Source organism: Sceloporus occidentalis, unplaced genomic scaffold (assembly GCF_023333645.1).
Source record: "Sceloporus occidentalis isolate IW3139 unplaced genomic scaffold, rSceOcc1.0.p SCAF_8, whole genome shotgun sequence".
Classification (NCBI taxonomy): domain Eukaryota; kingdom Metazoa; phylum Chordata; class Lepidosauria; order Squamata; family Phrynosomatidae; genus Sceloporus; species Sceloporus occidentalis.
The window spans coordinates 47,708,895-47,727,682 of record NW_028316988.1 but is presented as its reverse complement, the minus strand read 5'-3'; the positions used below and the strand labels follow the sequence as shown (position 1 = coordinate 47,727,682).

Below are 18,788 nucleotides of genomic sequence, written 5' to 3'. Positions count from 1 at the left end.
CTCATCCTTGGTTTGACAGATGCAGGCAGGTTGTGAGGTCCACACAGGGCTAAATTCCAAAAACTGATGGAATGAATTAGTATTCATTCCCAAGTTGAAAACCAAGTTTGCCAAAAATCAGGAAATCGCAATCAAGAAAGTCACAGCTCTAAGGGCGCATGACCTGAGCATGGCTGTTTATAGCAAGGGATCTTGGAGGTCTCTCACTCATAGGGTTGCTATAAGTTGAAGTGGACTTGACAGACAGCAAACAACAATACATTTTTTAAAATGTGTTTTATTTGAATGCTGCTCTCAGATTTACTTTTTTATTTCAATCATTATTTTATAATGGTTAAAATATTGTACTGTAAACTGTCCAGGAATACAAAAGCACCCCCCCTCCAAACAAATCTTTCCAAGGAAATGGCTTGAAGGCATACAACAATAACAAGAGCAACAGCTTCATTTGAAAACTAAATAACAGTCAAGATGCTGACGCTCAAGCAGGAAGCCAAAGTAAGCAACTTTGCTCTTCTAAAGGCCAAATAAGCAATACAAATAAAAGCCAAAAGAGGTCTACGGGACCAAAGGCATAAAAATAATTTCATGGAAAACAAGCTGTCGAAACAGCAGACCCTTGAAGGTGACTTAAAAATAAGTACTCTCCTATTTATAATTCCAAAGGACAGATTTGTGTAACTGATGGTCCAAGATAATGGCCATGGACTTCCAAGGGGTTTTTAGAGCTCCTTGGTATTGTGCTGAGGACAAAAAAATGATCTAAAAAGGTTCGTCTCTCTTGCACCGCCTGTGTCAAGGTTAATGAGCTAAAACTAGTTAAATTGATATTACCAAATTAATGACTTTTTTATAGTACACTGCATGGATTTTAACAGAACACTTAATGTAGAATAGTTAGTCTTAATTGAATTAGAAGGTATCACACGCATACAATTAAGCTTGCTGAGGACGGTGGTATTTTAAGGTAATTGCATCCAATTCTATAGCTATCTGGACTATCCAGTTGCATATAGGATGCTCCATCAATGCCATATGGTTGTGATGGTCTGCTCTAGTTGCAGTAAATCCAATAGGTACACAAGCAGCAAAGGTTTTCAACTTTTACTTCAACAGAGGGTTGCTGCTCCAATTTCATATTCCTAACGTATGAGTTGTGAGCTACTAGATCCCAAACTGACAGCGTCTTGATCTGGAACTGGGTGTAATTCCAGGTCTCCCTAAGAGTTCTTCCAATGCCAAACAATGACACATGTTACTGAGATGTGATGCTGGAGAAGAATGCTAAGGATACCGTGGACAGACAAAAAGACAAACAAATGGATCAAGCCTGAAATACCCCAAGAAGCCAAAATAATCAAATTGAGGCTGTTGTACTTTGGCCACATCAGGAGAAGGCATGACTCATAAGAAAAGACACACATTCTATCTAGACGCATCCCTTTGTCCAGCAATCAAATTTAACCCCTGTATCTGGATATATACAGGGCACATGGATCGGTGTGCACTCCTTCTCATGCTGAAGCAAATGGAAGATGGATTCCCAAAGGTGCAGAAGCAAACAAGCAAAATCAAAGTGCAAAGTGGGATCCATCTCTTGCCCAACAGTTATGAGAACTGTATAAGAGGTTAGCCAAAGAGAATGGTTAACCCTTCCAGGGTTACATGAATGCTAGCAAAGGTAGAGGACGAGAGCCAGCATGGCATAGTGGTCTGAATCTAGAGACCAGCCTTCAATTCCCAGCTTGGCCATGATACCCACTGGATGATCATGGGCAAGTCACATGCTCTTGGCCTCATGGCAACCATCCAAAACCATGCCAAGCAAACAGACAACTACATGTATGATAACGCACATTTCTGAGGATTTCCATGGATACTCTTGTAAAAACCGCAGTCTTCTTCTATTGGGTTTAAGGAGTCTGCCCAACCAGTCCAAATTCCTGCAAACCATGTGTGGCTGGATCACATTTTATTTGACTGAAATGAGGAGTATTTTAATCATTAGACTTCTTATTCATAGGGGACCATAAGTCAATGCCAACTTGAAGGCAGTTTACAACAATGGTGCTACTCAAAGAATCAAGCAACTAAAGTCCTAAAGTCTAAACTTTTTTAAAGTATTCCACATTTAAAACAGAAAGCAAGGTAAACCTTCATGTCTCATCTGTACAATAAAGTTCATGAAGAGATAATGAGAATGGACCAACTCTGCTACTGATTAAATGTCAAAAAAGGATTTTATCATCAAACGTTCACCAGAATCGCAAAGATCCACTACAAAGAGCACTAAGCAGAGAAAGCTTTTAGGAAAAGTTAAATGACAGAACAAATTCTGAGAGGCTGAAAGGTCTTTTTTTAAAACTCATAATCATCAGTTTGGATCAAAGATGCATTTCTCCTGTACTAAATAAAATAAAATCTCAAGGAATCTGAATTCTATGCCAAGAAAAGTTAAATTTTTGAAAGCTTCATAGATTATTCAAAGTAAACATTTTTGCATATGACAGGTCTCACAGCTCTATGTCAAAACCCCAAAATGCTAAATTAGTTTTCTTTAAAAAAAAAATCAATTCAAATGATTTTCAATTGGTGTAAAGCTAAAAAGAAAAATGTTAGGCCAGCACTTTCTTTCTAGACGCATATTTGTGTTCAGTTAGACATAACATGGCAGCACTGTGACAATGTCAATTAATGCAGATTTGAAAAAATGTTAGTGCTGAAAGCAGGCCAAGTCTTTCAACAGTGTCAAAATGGCAGGGAGGGAGGCTTACCTGCCACCGCTGCAATTTGGTATCTGAACCTACCTTGCCAAATGGAAAATTGGGCAGCTATCATTTTGTTTTTTGTACTCATATCGCAAACAAACACAGAGAGGACATCTGTCACTCTTTGTCAGTAGAACCAGAGCATGTTCTAAAGCTTAGTGAGAAATAGGTAGCTCTCCAGATGTTACTAGATTGCAACTCCCAGCATTCCTCATCACCGCCAATGCTGGTGAGGGTGTTGCAGTTGAATCTGGAGGGTGGCATGTTTGCAACCGTTATGCTTGCATCAATAGCTATTGTTATTGCTATCATACCTTCAACATTGTGAGAATGCAAACTGGAACACATGTGGCCAAGCAACATCAGGGCATGGTCAAAATGGCAAAAATGATTAAGGAGGAAGAACACACAAGTTAAGATAGGCTATGGCAGTTTGCTTTGACAAGGATATATTGGTTAAGGCAAGATTCTGCTGCCCCTATACATACCACATCATTCCTGCCAGTGCTGAAGGATGATGGGAAGTGCAGTGCAACATCTGGAGGCCACAAGTTGTGCATTCCTTACCAAGATGATGAAGAAGACTGGAGCTTATGGTCATAATTTCTTTTCCCCGCTTATTCTTAAAGGTGCTATTGCATTCTTTTACCTCTTTTCAAGATAATGTACAGGCTGCTTTTTGAAGACTTGATTGGAAAAGTTCTGTCTAAAAGGGTCTGAGTCCTGTCCAAGCAAAACCTGTTCGGGGGCATCGTTCTTAGCTGTGGCAGAGGGAGGATGTTTCTTCTCACCTTGCCCATCATTTGCCAAAGTCCCCTGACAGTCTCTTTGCCCAGGGCTTTCCATGAGGCTGAAACCAGCTGGGTGTATGCATATACATAAAAAAGCAATCAATGAGACAATTAATGTTTGTGTTGTCAGAGAAAAATTGGCATTTTTTATTGTTGGGAGTGGTTTTGATCAAATCAGCTCTGATTAAAATTGGCATTTCTGTGGCTCCTGCTGCTGGCAGCTGTATAGCTAGCAGAAATGTCGTTCGCTCAGCATGGGAGTTGTGAAACCAAAGAGAGGATGCTCATTCTGGTCTCAGTTTTCTCTCTGTGTTTCAATCTCTATAGTGCGCATGAATGAGAAGAACAAACTTGTTCTGTGTTTTCATTCTGGGGTGTATTTTCTCCAGATTTTATTGCTCAAGAAACAATGAGTCCAAGATGAAGACTCTGTCCTTTGCTAAACAGGAAGAATGACCCATAAACACACAATACATTGCAAAGGTGAGAATACCATTCACTAAAAATGGCTTGAACCATCTTAACAGTTAAGAAATAGCACCTTTAAGAATAAGCACATGAGAAACCTTAATGATTTTATTAGATGGGCCAACAATGAAAGAAACTGATAACTATGGGCCCGAGCAGATAGACCAAAATAAAGCTGCTTCTGGTCACTTTGGAGGTATGCAGTTAAAATGATGCATGCGTCCTAAGAGGCTGGATGCCACACCAAAGCCATGCTCCAGTCCTAAGAATTGCAGCACAGCTTTGGTACAGCTTCTGGCCTCATAAGATGCGTGTGTCATTTAAACAGCATACCTCCAAAGTGACCTGAAGCAGCTTTATTTTGGCCTGTCTGTTCAGGCCCTAAAATCCACAGTTGTGCACCCTGGAAATAACTTTTAGCAACAACAGGGGCCAGCTTATCCCTGTGGATTTCCCAGAAGCTGCTTCCAGGCTGTGCATTCCCTTCCAGAGAAGCTAAGGATGGCTGCCTCACCATTGCTCTTGTGCTGGAAAGAAAACTTTATCTTTTAATTCAAATGCATAGGCAAACATGGCAGGAGACAGTCTCCAAAGAAAGGGCCTTGGACTGGTCTGGGTCTCTGTGTTCAGTCTAATAGGTAATAGGCTATCAAACTGCAAAAAAGAGGAAATCTGTGTTCCTAACTGCCTTGCCTCTGAATTAGTCCTCAAAACTGTGTGTGTGCATGTGTGCATGCCCCTTCAAGTCACCTGCTAACTAATGGCAACCCCATGAATTTCATAGGATTTTCTCAAGGAATCCCCAGAGGTAGTTTTCCTAGTCCTTTCCTGTGAAATGCAGCTTACAGCACCTGGCATTCATTGGTGACCGCCCAACCAAGTAGTAACCAGGCCTGACTCTGCTTAGCTTCCAAGATCGGATGGCATCTGGTCCCATCAGGGTATTTAGTCCTAACCTGGGGTGCCTTGTAGTTTGGTTTAAAAGTGCATTAAAGCTAGTTTTAATTCAATTTTATTTTAAGGTTGTTGCTGTAGTTGTTGCTGCATGCCTTCAAGGTGTTTCTGACTTATAGCAACCCTAAGGCCAGCATGGAGTAGTGGTTTGAGTGTAGGTCTAAGACTCTGGAAACCAGGCTTCGAATCCCCATTCAGCCATGGAAACCCATCAGGTGACCTTGGGCAAGTCACACTTTCTCAGCCTCAGGATAAGGCAATGGCAAACCTCTTCTGAACAAATTTTGCCAAGAAAACCCCTTGGGGTCACTGTAAGTCAGAAGTGACTTGAAGGCACACAATAACAACAAGGCAAACCTACCCTGCCTTAGGTTTTCTTGGCAAAATTTGTTCCAAGGGGGTTTGTGTTTGCCTCCCTCTGAAGCTCAGAGTGTGTGACTTGCTTAAAGTCACCCATTGGGTGTCCATGATTATGGGGGGATTCGAACCCTGGTCTCCAGAGTCATAGTCAATGCTCAAACCATTTCACCATGCTGTCTTGTTTTAAGAGTATAATTAGTTTAATTTTGTTTGAATTTCCTTAATTTTGTTTTAAGATTGTAAGTCTTAATGTTTTTATCTGTACTTGCATCTAATATTGCCGTGGAGTTGCTCTCAGTGCTGGTTTTGGGGAAACAGGCTATAAATACAATACAATACAATACAATACAATACAATACAAGTGTGTGTGTGTGTGTGTGTGTGTGTGTGTGTGTGTATTCTCTTATATTCTATAAAGAGTCAGAAAGTAAGACGGTACACATTTCCATACATAATCTGCTAACCCCCCCCCCCCCTCCATTAATTTATTTTATGTCCCACCCATAGAAGGAAAAGACTGAGAAAGCAGTGGAACAATTTGTTCTCCATTGAAAAAGCTGTGATCTGGAAACAACGTCCAAATGTGCATACACAGCTTGGCTCATGGCACATTAAAACAGCAAGCTTTGGGCAACTGCCAGAGGGTGACGCTTAATGGCATCAGTGTTCGTATTATTGACTGACTGATTGACATGAATGCACATGGCACTTTATAAAATATAAGCGTATATATAAGAGAATATAAGAGAATACAATAATTTAATTACGGGTATAAGAGGAGCTGAGAGCTAGCCCAGTGTAGTCGATTGATTGTTGGACTACAATCTGGTATGAGTCCCTACTCAGCCATGGAAACTCAGTGGGTCTCCTTGGGCAAGTCACACTCTCTCAGCCTCAGAGGGAGGCAAAGGCAAAGCCACTCTGAATAGATCTTGCCAAGAAAACCCTCTGAGAGTTTCATCTCAGAGTTACTCTAAGTCAGGAATGACCTGAAAGCATACAAGATCATCAACAGAATAGTGGCATCAAAATTAGATTGTATGCCCAAGCCCTTCCAGGAAAATGTGGGTTTTGGGGAGATTAGTGAAAACAATAGTCATGATAGTTGAAATGAGAGAAGTAGCAGAATTCATGCTCTTGTTTATTATGACACTAACCTTCTTACTGCATTAAGAGCCAGTGTGGTGTAGTGGTTTGAGCGTTGGACTATGACTCTGGAGACCAGGGTTCGAATCCCTGTTCAGCCATGGAAACCCACTTAGGCAAGTCATACATTCTCAGCCTCAAAGCAAGGCAAAAGCAAACCCTGCTGAAGAAATCTTGCTGAGAAATCCCCATGATAGGTTTTTCTTTAGGGTCTCCATAGGTCAGAAACTGGTCGAAGGCACACAACAACAACAACCTTCTTACTGCACAGTCTTAAGAGATTCTGATTTAGCTGACAAACAAGAAAGAAAGCAGCTAACACCCAAAATAAATACTGTACATAATCTGACGGGGAAGAAGTCTCTACCAGATTCAATCCTTGCCTCCCCTTTAAGTAAAATAAAGCCAACCTCCACGTTGTTGCTCTTCAAACACATACCCTGTCAATAGTATGAAAAATAATATAGATTTAGGGGGATACCGGTCTCAGTGTAGCATCTCTCATATTATTATTCCAGTATCATCTGTTACAAAGTAAGACCAATTCCCACATCTAATTACAAACAGGATTTCAGAGTCATTAAACAAAATACATTTCCATTAGTGCTGCTGTAAGACGACGGGGAGGGGGAGGAAGGAAGATTAGTACATGTTGGATATAGTCTGCTTTTTTAAAATGAAAACAAAACAAAAGCTTTGAAGTGTTAGACCTCTGCACTCGGAGACTATAAATTTGTTAAGGAAAGTAAAAGGTGACAGATGCAAGCGGTCTTCCCATTCCAAACAGTTGCTTTTGTAAAGCCGTATCATTTACATCTCATCACTAGCTGGTCTGATCTTGCAAAGGTTTTGTAACAGTTTTGTTTCAGTGACAGTTCTAAATTCCAAAATCAGAGATATCCAATAGCAAATAAATTCATATATGTGTTTTTGTATCTTCATTGATTAATCTATTTGTAGTTTTTCTGGAGTTCTGTTTTTATTTTTAGAGATGCTACTGAATTTGTCAGTTGCATTTGTTGAGCTGCCAGTGGACTGAAGGAGATGTACATGACTTTTTCTTCCCTCCAACTTTAACAATCCTGTGAGGCGGATTAGGCTGAGAGAGTGTTTCCCAGGTACCAGCCCAGCATTCAAACCACTAATCCGCTTCAGTATGAAGAGAGATCTTGCAGCGCCTTTGAGACGAACTGATAGAAAGAAGTTGGCAGCAGGAGCTTGCCCAGACTTAAGTCAGATGCACTTCAGCAATCTTGAATCGGGATCTTTCTACTGTGATGACACATTGGACAATTCTTTAGAAGGGTTTTTTTGTGGGTTTTTTGGACCATGTGGTGTGTAAAATTACCTTCAGGCTATGTGTACAAGGTGTATATGAAACACAAATAAATTTTGTGTTTAGACGTCAAGATATCTCGCAGGGGTGGGCAAAGGGCAGCCCAGTCGCAGAACCTAAGTCTATGAATGCTCATGCTGCCAACCTTCAGTTAATCTGAAAGCTGCTACAGGATTTCTTTACATACTAAAGAACAGAAAATCTTTGGACCCAATCAAATTAAAACCTGCCGCCGCTCCAAGAAAGCTATGATACCTGAACTTATAAAACATGGATGAACAACCAGGGGTTGAAGTGAGGTCACCATAAAGAGAGATGTCCCATAACTAGCTGAGAAGTTTTATTTTTATTTACTTGTTTATTCCTCTCCGTGAAAATGAAAATGCCATGAAATGCACATGTATTCCAGTTTGAATCAGGCTAAAACAGAGCTTGGAAAGTTTCCTTTTACAGTTAGTTTGTTCCTCTTACTTGTACACTGTTGGAATGTAATACATGATTGTGATGTCTTACAATGGTGAAAGTAATTCATTGCGTTACTTGATACTTTCCCATCAACTTTTGTCACTTGGGGGGAAAAAAAACCCTTTTAGGATTATTAAGGGAATGGCATGAACTGGGGGGGAATTACTCGGCCTGTCTCTAAAAATGCCTTTAACTGCCCTTTAAAAGTAACTTGAAAAAGTTACTTGTTGCACAGCTAGAGTATTTCTGCAGGGTGTTTTGGCTCATAGGTAGCCATGTCACTTGTAACTCCTTAGTTCCAACAGGTAGTCTGAAGAAATGTGTATATTCTGTGTGCGTGATTCAATAATTTATTACGGCCATAGACTAGCATATAAATCAGTTTTACCATAAAATACATCAAATATATGAAAAGCATATGGCAAAATGGTACAAATGAAATAAATTTTAGACAGTACATAAAATTCTCTATTAGTAACAGTTGTGCTAAGTTGATGGTGAACAGGTGCAGTGTTGTGCTGCGTGCATCCATGTGAACAAGACCCCTTTGCCTATATACTATTCATGTGTTCACGGCAGCAACATGAACATTGGTGTGCATCCTCCACATCCACTTTACTAATGGGAGGGGGATTATTTCAGGAAATAAGCACATTTTTAAAAGATTCACAACACACTTGCTCACAAACACAGACACACACAGACACTCCTTGTTCTTGGATATTGTCATCTTTACCCTTACAACCAAATAACAGATTTGACAAACTGCTTTTTAGGAGAAAAGACCAACCTCTTTTGACTTGAGAATTTAAAAGAGGGAAATATATATATATATGAGAGAGAGAGAGAGAGAGAGAGAGAGAGAGGGAGGGGAAAAAATTGCTGACCGTGTAATAGCTAGGTACTTGCGGTGGGTGTAGAACATGAAAGGTTACAATATGGATCCATGCCTACGCCTTTTCTTTTCAACTCCGAGCCCCGTCCCTCCTGCTTCTGCTAACTCGGCAATCATACTGCTGACAGATTTCGAGGTTTTCTAAATAATGCATAGGATTTTCTTTTAACGTGTCAGTGCAGAAGTATCAATTCTGCCCTCGTGTCATTTGTGATGCTGATTTTTCTTGACAGCATTCCATTAAACCAATGAGTTTCTCCCCTCCTGATGCTCCTTTAAATATTCCTCCGAGTGATGTATTTGTGGTTTTTAAACAGATTGTGAAGGATGTTTGCATTTGGGGGGGGGGAACCTGCATGGCAGGTACATGGGGAGAAAACACACACAGAGAAAACAGAAACTCCCTTTCCCCCTCTTTTTTTATTACAGGCACATTTATTTACCCTACAAAAGAGTTTCCTCTCCGGTCCTTCAATTGCCAGAAGCTGCATAGGTTTCTTGGCTGCTTAGCTTTTGCATTCGGATATTGCTTTGTCTCGGAATTAAGTAATTCCATTATTATTATTATCATCATCATCATCATCATCATCACAATTACTTTTGGACTTCCTCAAAAGCATGCTATCGAACCATTTAATGCTATTTAAAGTCTTTTTTGGCAATGGTGTCTGTACGATGGAGGTGGAAAGAGAGGATCTCTGCTACCATGCTTGCGAACTCTGAAAATAACAGCCAAGATAACTGTTTTATCCCTTAAACAGCTTGCATGGTTTGTCTCTAAAATGATCTGTTTGACTATTCCAGAAGATCAGAAAATATCCATCAAGTCTGTTGCTTGTGAGCAACAACTCAAGAAGGGAAAAGTCTTTCATTGGACCACAGTTTGGGGCTACAATTTGGGAAGTTTTATCTATACAGCATCTAAACATTTCCCCCCCCCCCAGATATAACTGTATAGACACTCATTGATAAATTCAGTTTTCTCTGCCTAAGGAGTTTATTACAAGAAGGAGATCAGGAGTTTATCCCATTGCACAAAACCCGTCATTAAAGTGGTCACAAAGGAGCATTAATGCACATCTTTTCACTTTCGGGATTTAAGCGACAATGCATTTCCGATATCACTTTATTTGTGCAGTTGCGTGTGATAATCATTCTGAAATTACTCACCATTTCCGCTTCCTTTGCGGGATGCTTTCAATGCGCTTTAATCTCTCTTTGATGTCAAAATCAGCCCCAGTTTGATAAACCCCTAAGAAAGAAACCTTTCACTTTGAACAGTAAAGGGACAGCTGGATTGTAAGAGAAGATACTGTACCTTTCTGTAGCTAATGAAGTTGAAATGTTGTTCCCTGTCTTTTATTGCTCTTTGTCCCTTGTCTGCACATGGTCAATAAGGAAAGTGTCTGCGCTGGTTTACAGCATTCTCACATATCTCAGCCACACAAGAATGAGCCCATACTTCACAAGAGCTTAAAGGAAATGGTGTTCAAAGCAAATGAGTGAAAGCAGTAAGATGTTACTACATCCCAAGGCCAATATTTGCCAGACACTGTCAAATATTCTGCAAAGGAAGTAAAGCACCTCAAAAGATAGCATCTGACACAAACTAGGTGCTTCAAACCTTGGTCTAGACAAGAATCTGAAGTGAATCTGGACTCTGCCAACACTGCTGAAAACCTTGCACAGGAATTGACAAAGAATGTCTTCTGAGCATCAGTCCTCAAGCATCTGAACGTCTTTCCACCTTTCAGAGCTTTCAACAGACAAAGCTCTTCTGGCTTCCAGACTGAACAATGACGGGAGTTTACAATGTGCCTTGTTTAACATAAAGAAAACTGGGATTCTGTGGTTTCTGTAACATACTCAAGCTGGTGAATCCTGTCTCGGGGTAACATGCAAGGGTAGCAGTGTTGGCCATTTAGTAAATTCAAACAAAAATCCACCAAACAATGGCGGGTTATAGACCGCCCATTTGGGGCGGTCTGGACCTGCCCCTTTCCCCGGAGTATCGGGGCCTCAGCGGCCAGAACGGCAGCCACTGAGGCCCCGATCCGCCGCTTTTCAGGCTGCGGGGAAGCAGCAAAATGCCGCTTCCCCGCAGCCTGAAAAGGGGTGTCCCTGGGGCTTCAAGCCCCAAGGACACCCCGCGGCAGCGGGGAGAAGAGAAAGGGGCCGCTTGGCCCCTTTCTCTTTTAGTCCGCTGGGTGAAGCCGTCTGAAGGCTGCGCCCAGTGGACTAAACCAGGAAGGAGCTCCGAAATGGAGCTCCTTCCTGCTCCGTGTTCAGGGTGCACTAAGCGCCCTGGCGCGGAGCAAGGACGTCACGTCCTCACGGCGGCGGCCGTATGGAAGGGCCGCTGCCGTTTAGTGCGTGACGAGCACGCACTAGGGTTAGGGCGGTGCGGAAGCACCGTCCTTTTGTAACCCTAGTGCGTGCTCGTCACGCACTAAAGTGCCGGTTTGTAACCGGCCAATGATACCTTTATTAGCCTACCGAAATGAACAATATACCTGTTGCAAGTATCCTGTCTCGGTGTGTGTGTGACAATACACCATCTTCTGTTGACCATGGGTTGTTAGTTCTTAAGACACCCATGGATGTAGCTATGGAAGAGAATGTGGGCACAGCCACCCAATAAGAATTCTGCCCCCCCCCCCCCCCACAAAGAAATTCTCCTTCAGTCCTCACATATCAAGAATTGCAGTAACTTTATAACTTTAAAAATGCAGTTTGGGAATGTGAATACAGCAAATGGAAGAGTTCAAGGTGATTTTCAGTGTTTCACTTTGCAATGCTAGAAATCTGGGAACTGAATTAAAAATGTAAATGGGGAGTAGGATTCTCAACTGGAGGAGCAAAGTCCTCATCCTGTCCCTGTCCCCCAAAGCAAAATCTATGTCGCTACCAACAAAACAGCAACCCTTTATTGCAATACCATAGGACTGCCACAGAGTTTTGCAATAGATGGAGAATAAATATAGCAGATAATGGGAATGGCAGCCAACAGGAAACATGTACTCTCTACCCTAAGCTTCGTATTCAAGTCTTGGGGTGTCTGTCAGCTCCAAATCTCAATTTGTCATGGACAAAATGTCAGACTGCACTAAAAGTAGTTGGAAAATTGGAAGGAAGACCCATCTGGAAGAGGAGATGCTATCTCCACAAAGTCATTCCGGCAAGAAATTCCAACAGAACTCAGGAAAGTGTTTTTAAAAATAGAATACGAAAAAGTAACCTTTTCTGTACTCCAGAAAAATAACTCTCCAAGCTCTATTATGATTAGAACTATGTTTTAAGAAAGAGAGATTTAGAAAAGAAAGACTTGTCCGAGTTAGACTGCCAAACATCTATCCTGCACCAGTTTAATCATTTAAAAACCCACACATGGCAAGGCAATCGTCTTGAGTGAAAAAGATTTAAAGCAGTATCTTTTCTGGCTCTTGGGTGGAAGCCGCCATGTAGCAATGCAGGAAGAAAGAAGAGATCTCTCCCCATAGTTTTAAAGCTACATAGGCTGCTCCAAATTCTTTCTTCCTATGTCTGTATGCCTCTGTATCTCTCTAAAAGAATAACAAACTCTACTGGTGTAAACCTATCTTTCTGATGTGACAGCTACAGTTATAACCATTCAGGCGTCTATTTCCCACAAACTCTCAACAGCCATAACCTTTAGTGATTAATTATAAAGTTCCAGGAGCAATAGTACACAGACTAATTTCCTAAAACAATAAAAAAGGCAGAATTTTTCATCTGGAGCTAAATGAAACACAAACAGGTTGTTATTCATGCTGAAATCGAGATGCGGAGTCATGTTGCAGCCATTACAGAAGCCATTAAACACAACCTCAAATCAAAGAAACTGTAGGTCTGTCTCCTTAAAATAAAATGTTTGCCGCACGGAACGTGGCTCCTGGTTTGTTGGCTTTTTGTTGCTTTCCGCCTTTGAAAGAAGTCACTTTCAAAATTCAATCTCCTTTTATTTTTGTTTTACACCACCCTTTCATTTATTTTAGCACTCATTTAGACCGCACGGCTCCAGAGAAAGAGAGAGAGACAACTTCATGGATGTTTGGCAAAGAGACATCATGCACAAACACAATGTTATTATGGGTGGTTCACAGTTTCAATGAACTCTTTCGATTGGGATGGGGATCCTTTCGTGCTCTTCTTTCCCAGATTGAGAAGTTATTTCCCAGAATCCCCCAACCAACAAGAGTACTAGACCGCATTATCAGAATACTCCAAAATACATTTTGAACAGGATAACAAGAGCTTACATCAAGAGAAATAAATCTTATGGAAGGCAAATGGAGACAGAAGATGAAAGAGCTGTAAAAGATCACATGAAAAGTCGGCCCCAAAATTTGGGTCATAATGTTCATATGGATGTATGGTGAGTTGAAGACCATCCTGTTCAGAGAAGCGTTCCCAGGCCTTGCATAATTGTCACTTGCCTCCCTGGATGAAGATTAACCATCCATTATGAAGTCAAGCCCTCCCTCCAGTCCATCTGCCTTGGTCTAGGCCTCAGAGGTAGAGAAGACTGCTGGACCTCCCTTCTGCTTTTGTGTCGTGTCTTTTTAGATTGTAAGCCTGAGGGCAGGGAACCGTCTAATTAAAAAGACTGTATGTACAGCGCTCTGTAAATTTACAGCGCTTTATAAATAAAGGATAATAATAATAATAATAATAATAATAATAATAATAATAATGGTGGGAAATGTGGTCTACAGATACAAATTTTACTTTGTGCTGTGATTTAAAGCAAAACCTGTATCAGATGATCTATAGATGGTATTTAACCCCAAATAAGATGCCAAAAATGTTTCAGAATGTTTCAAACCAATGTTGGGGATGTCACAATAAGGTAAATTTTGTAATGTCAGCAGAAGCAGTTATGTTGGGTATTATGGACAAAGAACCGAAAATACCAGAAGGATTACTTCTTCGATACATGACAACAGCAACAAGAATATTGTTATCCCAGGCTCTAGTCCTTAGCATGTCTATTTCAAAGGATGTCAGGTAGCCTGTTTAAAGTCCAGAAGAGCCATAACTAGTAAGAGTAGATAATACTGAGCTAGCTAGACCCAATAATCTGATGCAGAATGAGGCAGGTTACTATGCTTCTGAAGTTGCCAGAAGGATGCTGGCAAAATCAGCTTCCTCTTGGCAAAATCAGCTTTGTCTTAGTGTAAAAAAGCACTGACAGATGTGGGCTGCCATCCAACATTCCTTCAGCATAGCATAAATATATACTGCACCAGCTATGCAATCCCCATAATAAATAGTAATATGGTGAAACACCTATCCACAACTTTGTGTCTTTATGTAAAGGGCAAAGAAGCCACAATGTGCAATGTGTATGTACAATGCGCAACGATGTTGTGCATGTTACCCCACCTCCGCTGCTGTCAGCAAAATAAATATGTTGCACTATGACAAATAATTTGCTCCATGTAAGTCACTAATAGAACAGCAGTCATTGTTTGTCTATTGGATTTGATCTCCCTGTCTCCCAAAACTGGAGCTCATGGCGTCTCACAATGCAATTTTTAAAATAAGCATTTTTTTTTACAAACTGTAATAGTAAAAGCATAAATTATGGTATAGAAAACACTAGTGTGCTAAAAGGAATATAAAAATACATCAATTAAAAATGCTCAACCTACTATTAGAAACTTCTTCCCTAGCTACCAATTGGCAAATGGCCACCTATATAAAAAGGTAAATGACAATGACAGCAGGAAAGGTATAGTCTCTAATCTCCCCTTTCTAAGTAAAGTCCTAGAGAGAGTGGTGGAAACGCAATTCCTGGCTTTCTTGGATGACACAGATTACCTGGACCCATTCCAGTCTGGGTTCAGGCCTGGTTATGGGTCAGAAATAGCCTTGTTGGCTAAGATAGGACTTGGAGGCATTGCTTTGCAATGGTCCTGGTCTTTCCTGGCTGAAAATTCCCAGAGGATGGTACATAGGGACCACTGGTCTGTGGGGATATGCTTTTCAACATTTACATGAAACTGCTGGGAACGGTCATCCAGAACTTTAGGGTTGGGCATCTTCGTTATACTGATGATACCCAGCTCTATCTTTCCTTTATAACTAATGCCAAGGAGGCTGAGGAAGGACTGAATCAATGTGTGGATCAAGTAAAGGTCTGGATGCAGGTGAATAAACTTAGTTTAAAATAGCTAAAACAAAAGCTAAGGAGCCCTGATGGTGCAGTGATTAAATGCCAATACTGCAGCCACAAGGTTGTGAGTTTGATTCCAGGCAGGGCTCCAAGGTCCACTCAGCCTTCCATCATTTCACAGATAAGTAAAATGAGTACTTATTAGGGGAAATTGGCTTACAGATTGTAAAACACTTAGGGAGTGCTAGTTCACTGATAAGCAGAATAGAAATGTACTTGCTATTGCTATAAACCAAGTCTTAATCCAGACAAGAAGGAAGTGCTGCTGGTCAATAGAAAAACCAACCTAGGGGTGGAGTTATGATTGTGGCAATGGTGTCACAGTTGTAACTAATGATCATGAATATGGAACCGCTACTCATCTACGATTGCTAGTCATGACTGTGACACTATTGCCACAATAGTAATTCCCCATCCTGAAAACTACTTTACTGTTCTTCGGGTGCATGGGAAGAAGGAGGTCCATTTTTCCGTGATCAGAATGTGGGTGATGACATTTCAGTCAGGCTTTTTGGTGGGGGGGGGGGATCAAACCAGGAGAGCTGACACAGAATGATGGCCTTAATTTTTAAATGAATATTCTAAATATTTCAAAGAAAGCTGGGCATGAGAGAAGCAGGGGAGAAAGTGATGGAGGGGCAGGAGGTATCCTTCCACTGTCCTACAATGTCTGTGAGTAAGGGCTCATAGTTAGAAGTCACATCAAGCAGCAACTTTGCCAAAGTTGAGGTGGTTTGGGCCTGGTCAATGGATGGATGGGAGACCATCTAGTGGCTTCACTGTACACTGCCTTGAGTTCCACTGAAGAAAAGTGGGATAAAAAACCTAGTATGGGAATAAATATTTTCTCAAGCCTCATTGCTCGATCTGCAAACTGGGGGCAATAATACTGGCCTATCTTAGGGGGTGCCATAAGGATTGCCAGCATGATAAACAAAAACATGCTTTGAACACATGAAATGTGCTCTACGAAAGCTAATTATTATGATTACCCTGTGAATGCAGACTTATACACAGCCCTTTCCCCCAAGACTGCCTGTTAAGATTGTCATTTGCCAAAAATCAAAAGGTGTGATCAACATTTCTCAAGAAACCTGTCAGCGTAACAATGCCTTCTCGGTTGCCAAAAAAGAAAAGGAGGGGGAAATCTTCCATTGTGCATAGACCTTTCCTGTCAATTGTGGATGGCTTCCAAAACATTATGTTTTGGGGTGGTTTGGAATGCAACATGAGTCATATTGCATCAAGACAAAGGTGGAGAGGCAACTTACTGAGTTCAGCTGTGCAACTGGCCACTTTTCCATCTGCGAGTCTCTTCTAATAGACCTATTCTGGGCTTTATACAACCCAAAATAGCAGCAATGTGACAATGGAAGGTTTTTTCTTTCCCATGAGAAAACACAAAAAGGCAGAGTGTGTTGTCCCTACTCAAGACGGTTATAATTACTGAGTTAATTATTGGAAGTAAAGGAAAAGAAGGAAAGCAGGTTCACCACCAGCATCTCTAGTAAAGCCAGTGACACTGGCCTTTGTTTCTCCTCCATTGTCATCCAGCAACCATTCAACAAGTCTAAGGGGCCTCAGAACATGGAGAGTCTGTGCCTGAGTTTCCATGCATCCTCCCCATTATGTGAATTTTCTTTTATTTTAGACTGTAACTATGATTCTATGATTCTATGTAACCAGTTGCTGTAGGCCATATTTCAGAGGAATGAACAAGCATTCCCTGCCCAAGCAAATTCTATGAAATTCATGGGGTCACCAGAAGTCAACAGGCAACATGAAGGCACACACAGAGCAGAAAAGTATGTCAGTGTCCAGAGAAGGATTCTGGAAAGGTCTAGAACTACACCCAGTTCTGGCACATAAGAAACAAAAGGGCCAAGGAGGCACAAGTTATTTTGCATGACTATACAGTGCATCATAGAAAGTGATTGAGGCAGCCTCACTAACACACATATTGCAGATACACTGAGATAGGAAGGCAAATCCTTGACTTTTTCATCCTTTCATGGGAGGACAAATAATTATGACAATCCCCGTCCCCCTTGGAAGAAAATAAATATTCTTCTGCAGTATTCTCTCTGTATTTGACCATCCCAAAATGTCGCAGAGAAATTATTATTCCATGAAAAAGCATGGGTTGACTGCAGAAAAACACTTGTTTTCTGTACAGGAAATCCATTTTCTGCAACAAAAACAGGGGTTTTGCACAATAAACCGTGTGTTTTTCTTTGCATAATAACTCTTCTTCAATACTTTGGAAGCTCAGAATATCAGAGGGGAAAATGCACAAAATTCTTATTCTTCCCAATGCATTTTCTCAAATGTTGGAAAACTCAATTTTTGCACCTGGGAACAAGAATTACAAATGTTCTTTCCATCCTTACAGTATGACACCAACTCTTCCTGGGATATGATGGCACTGGGGACCAAACCAAGATTGCCAAAATGTATGTAATGGTGAAAGTCATTACACAATTTGGAGATGAAAAGTAGGATTTTCTGGGTGCCGGTGAGCCCTGAAGCTGGGATGCAAAAGCATTGCTGGGTGCAGCTGACAATGCCAGCAGCAACACAGTTAGCTCCAAAGCAGTTGCACATCTCTTCTTGCCTTTAACCTCCTTAGCATCAGATGGAGCAGGGAGATCATTGATCTCAATAATATACTATCAATATAACTTTATGAAGGGCTGAAAGGTAACCATAGTCTTTTCTTTCTCTTTCTCTCATCTATTTCTGTTAAGAATTAATCTTGCTCCTGAATAAATCCCAGATCGTCAACAGCAAGATACCTATTTCCCACAGCACATTTTTATTTTCCTGCTGCACAAAATGTGGCCAGTTGCATTTGAGGATAATGTCTGGAGTGGGATATAAAGGCAAACAGTCCATCCGTCAGACTATCTTTACCTGCATTGGAATTTAGCTCTTCATTCTCCGACTCTGTCCCATTCTGACTGCCGCTTCCATGGAGGCTGTTCATAGCCATTAGCTTCATCTTCTGTAATTTCATTGCTTCGGCCATAGCAGCTGCTGTTAGACCTAGCAGCAAAAATGGACAGAAAAGGAAAATGAGCAAAATGTTCAAATACAAGGATCGTTTCATTATTAAAGCATCTGACAGAGAAGATCCTTTTTGCAAAGGGTCAGACCTATCCCCCTTTTTTCCTCATCCTCTCTCCAGCTCAATTTTTTTTTTTTAGCATCATTGGCATTCAAAAGAGGGTAGAAGGATGGAGAAACACAGACTTTGGGTGTCAAGCAACTCTTACTTTGCAATGGTGTGTCTCAATAAACCATGCAATTCTAAGGTGGGAAAAAGCAATCTAGCCAATCCTACTTTGAGCCTACTTACATAAGTCACAGTAAACAGCAGCTGCCTACATAATACCTTACTACACCA

General features: G+C 41.0%; 1 protein-coding gene across 3 annotated transcripts in view; it reads right to left on the bottom strand.

Moving 5' to 3' along the window:
* The window catches only part of DACH2 (dachshund family transcription factor 2), a 306,252-nt gene that overhangs the window by 81,794 nt on the left and 205,670 nt on the right, over window positions 1-18,788 (bottom strand). For all 3 annotated transcript variants that reach the window (XM_089537188.1, XM_089537189.1, XM_089537190.1), the window contains one exon: window positions 18,296-18,427. In XM_089537188.1, coding sequence (XP_089393314.1) covers window positions 18,296-18,427 — 132 coding nt within the window. The remainder of the gene's footprint in view (window positions 1-18,295; window positions 18,428-18,788) is intronic.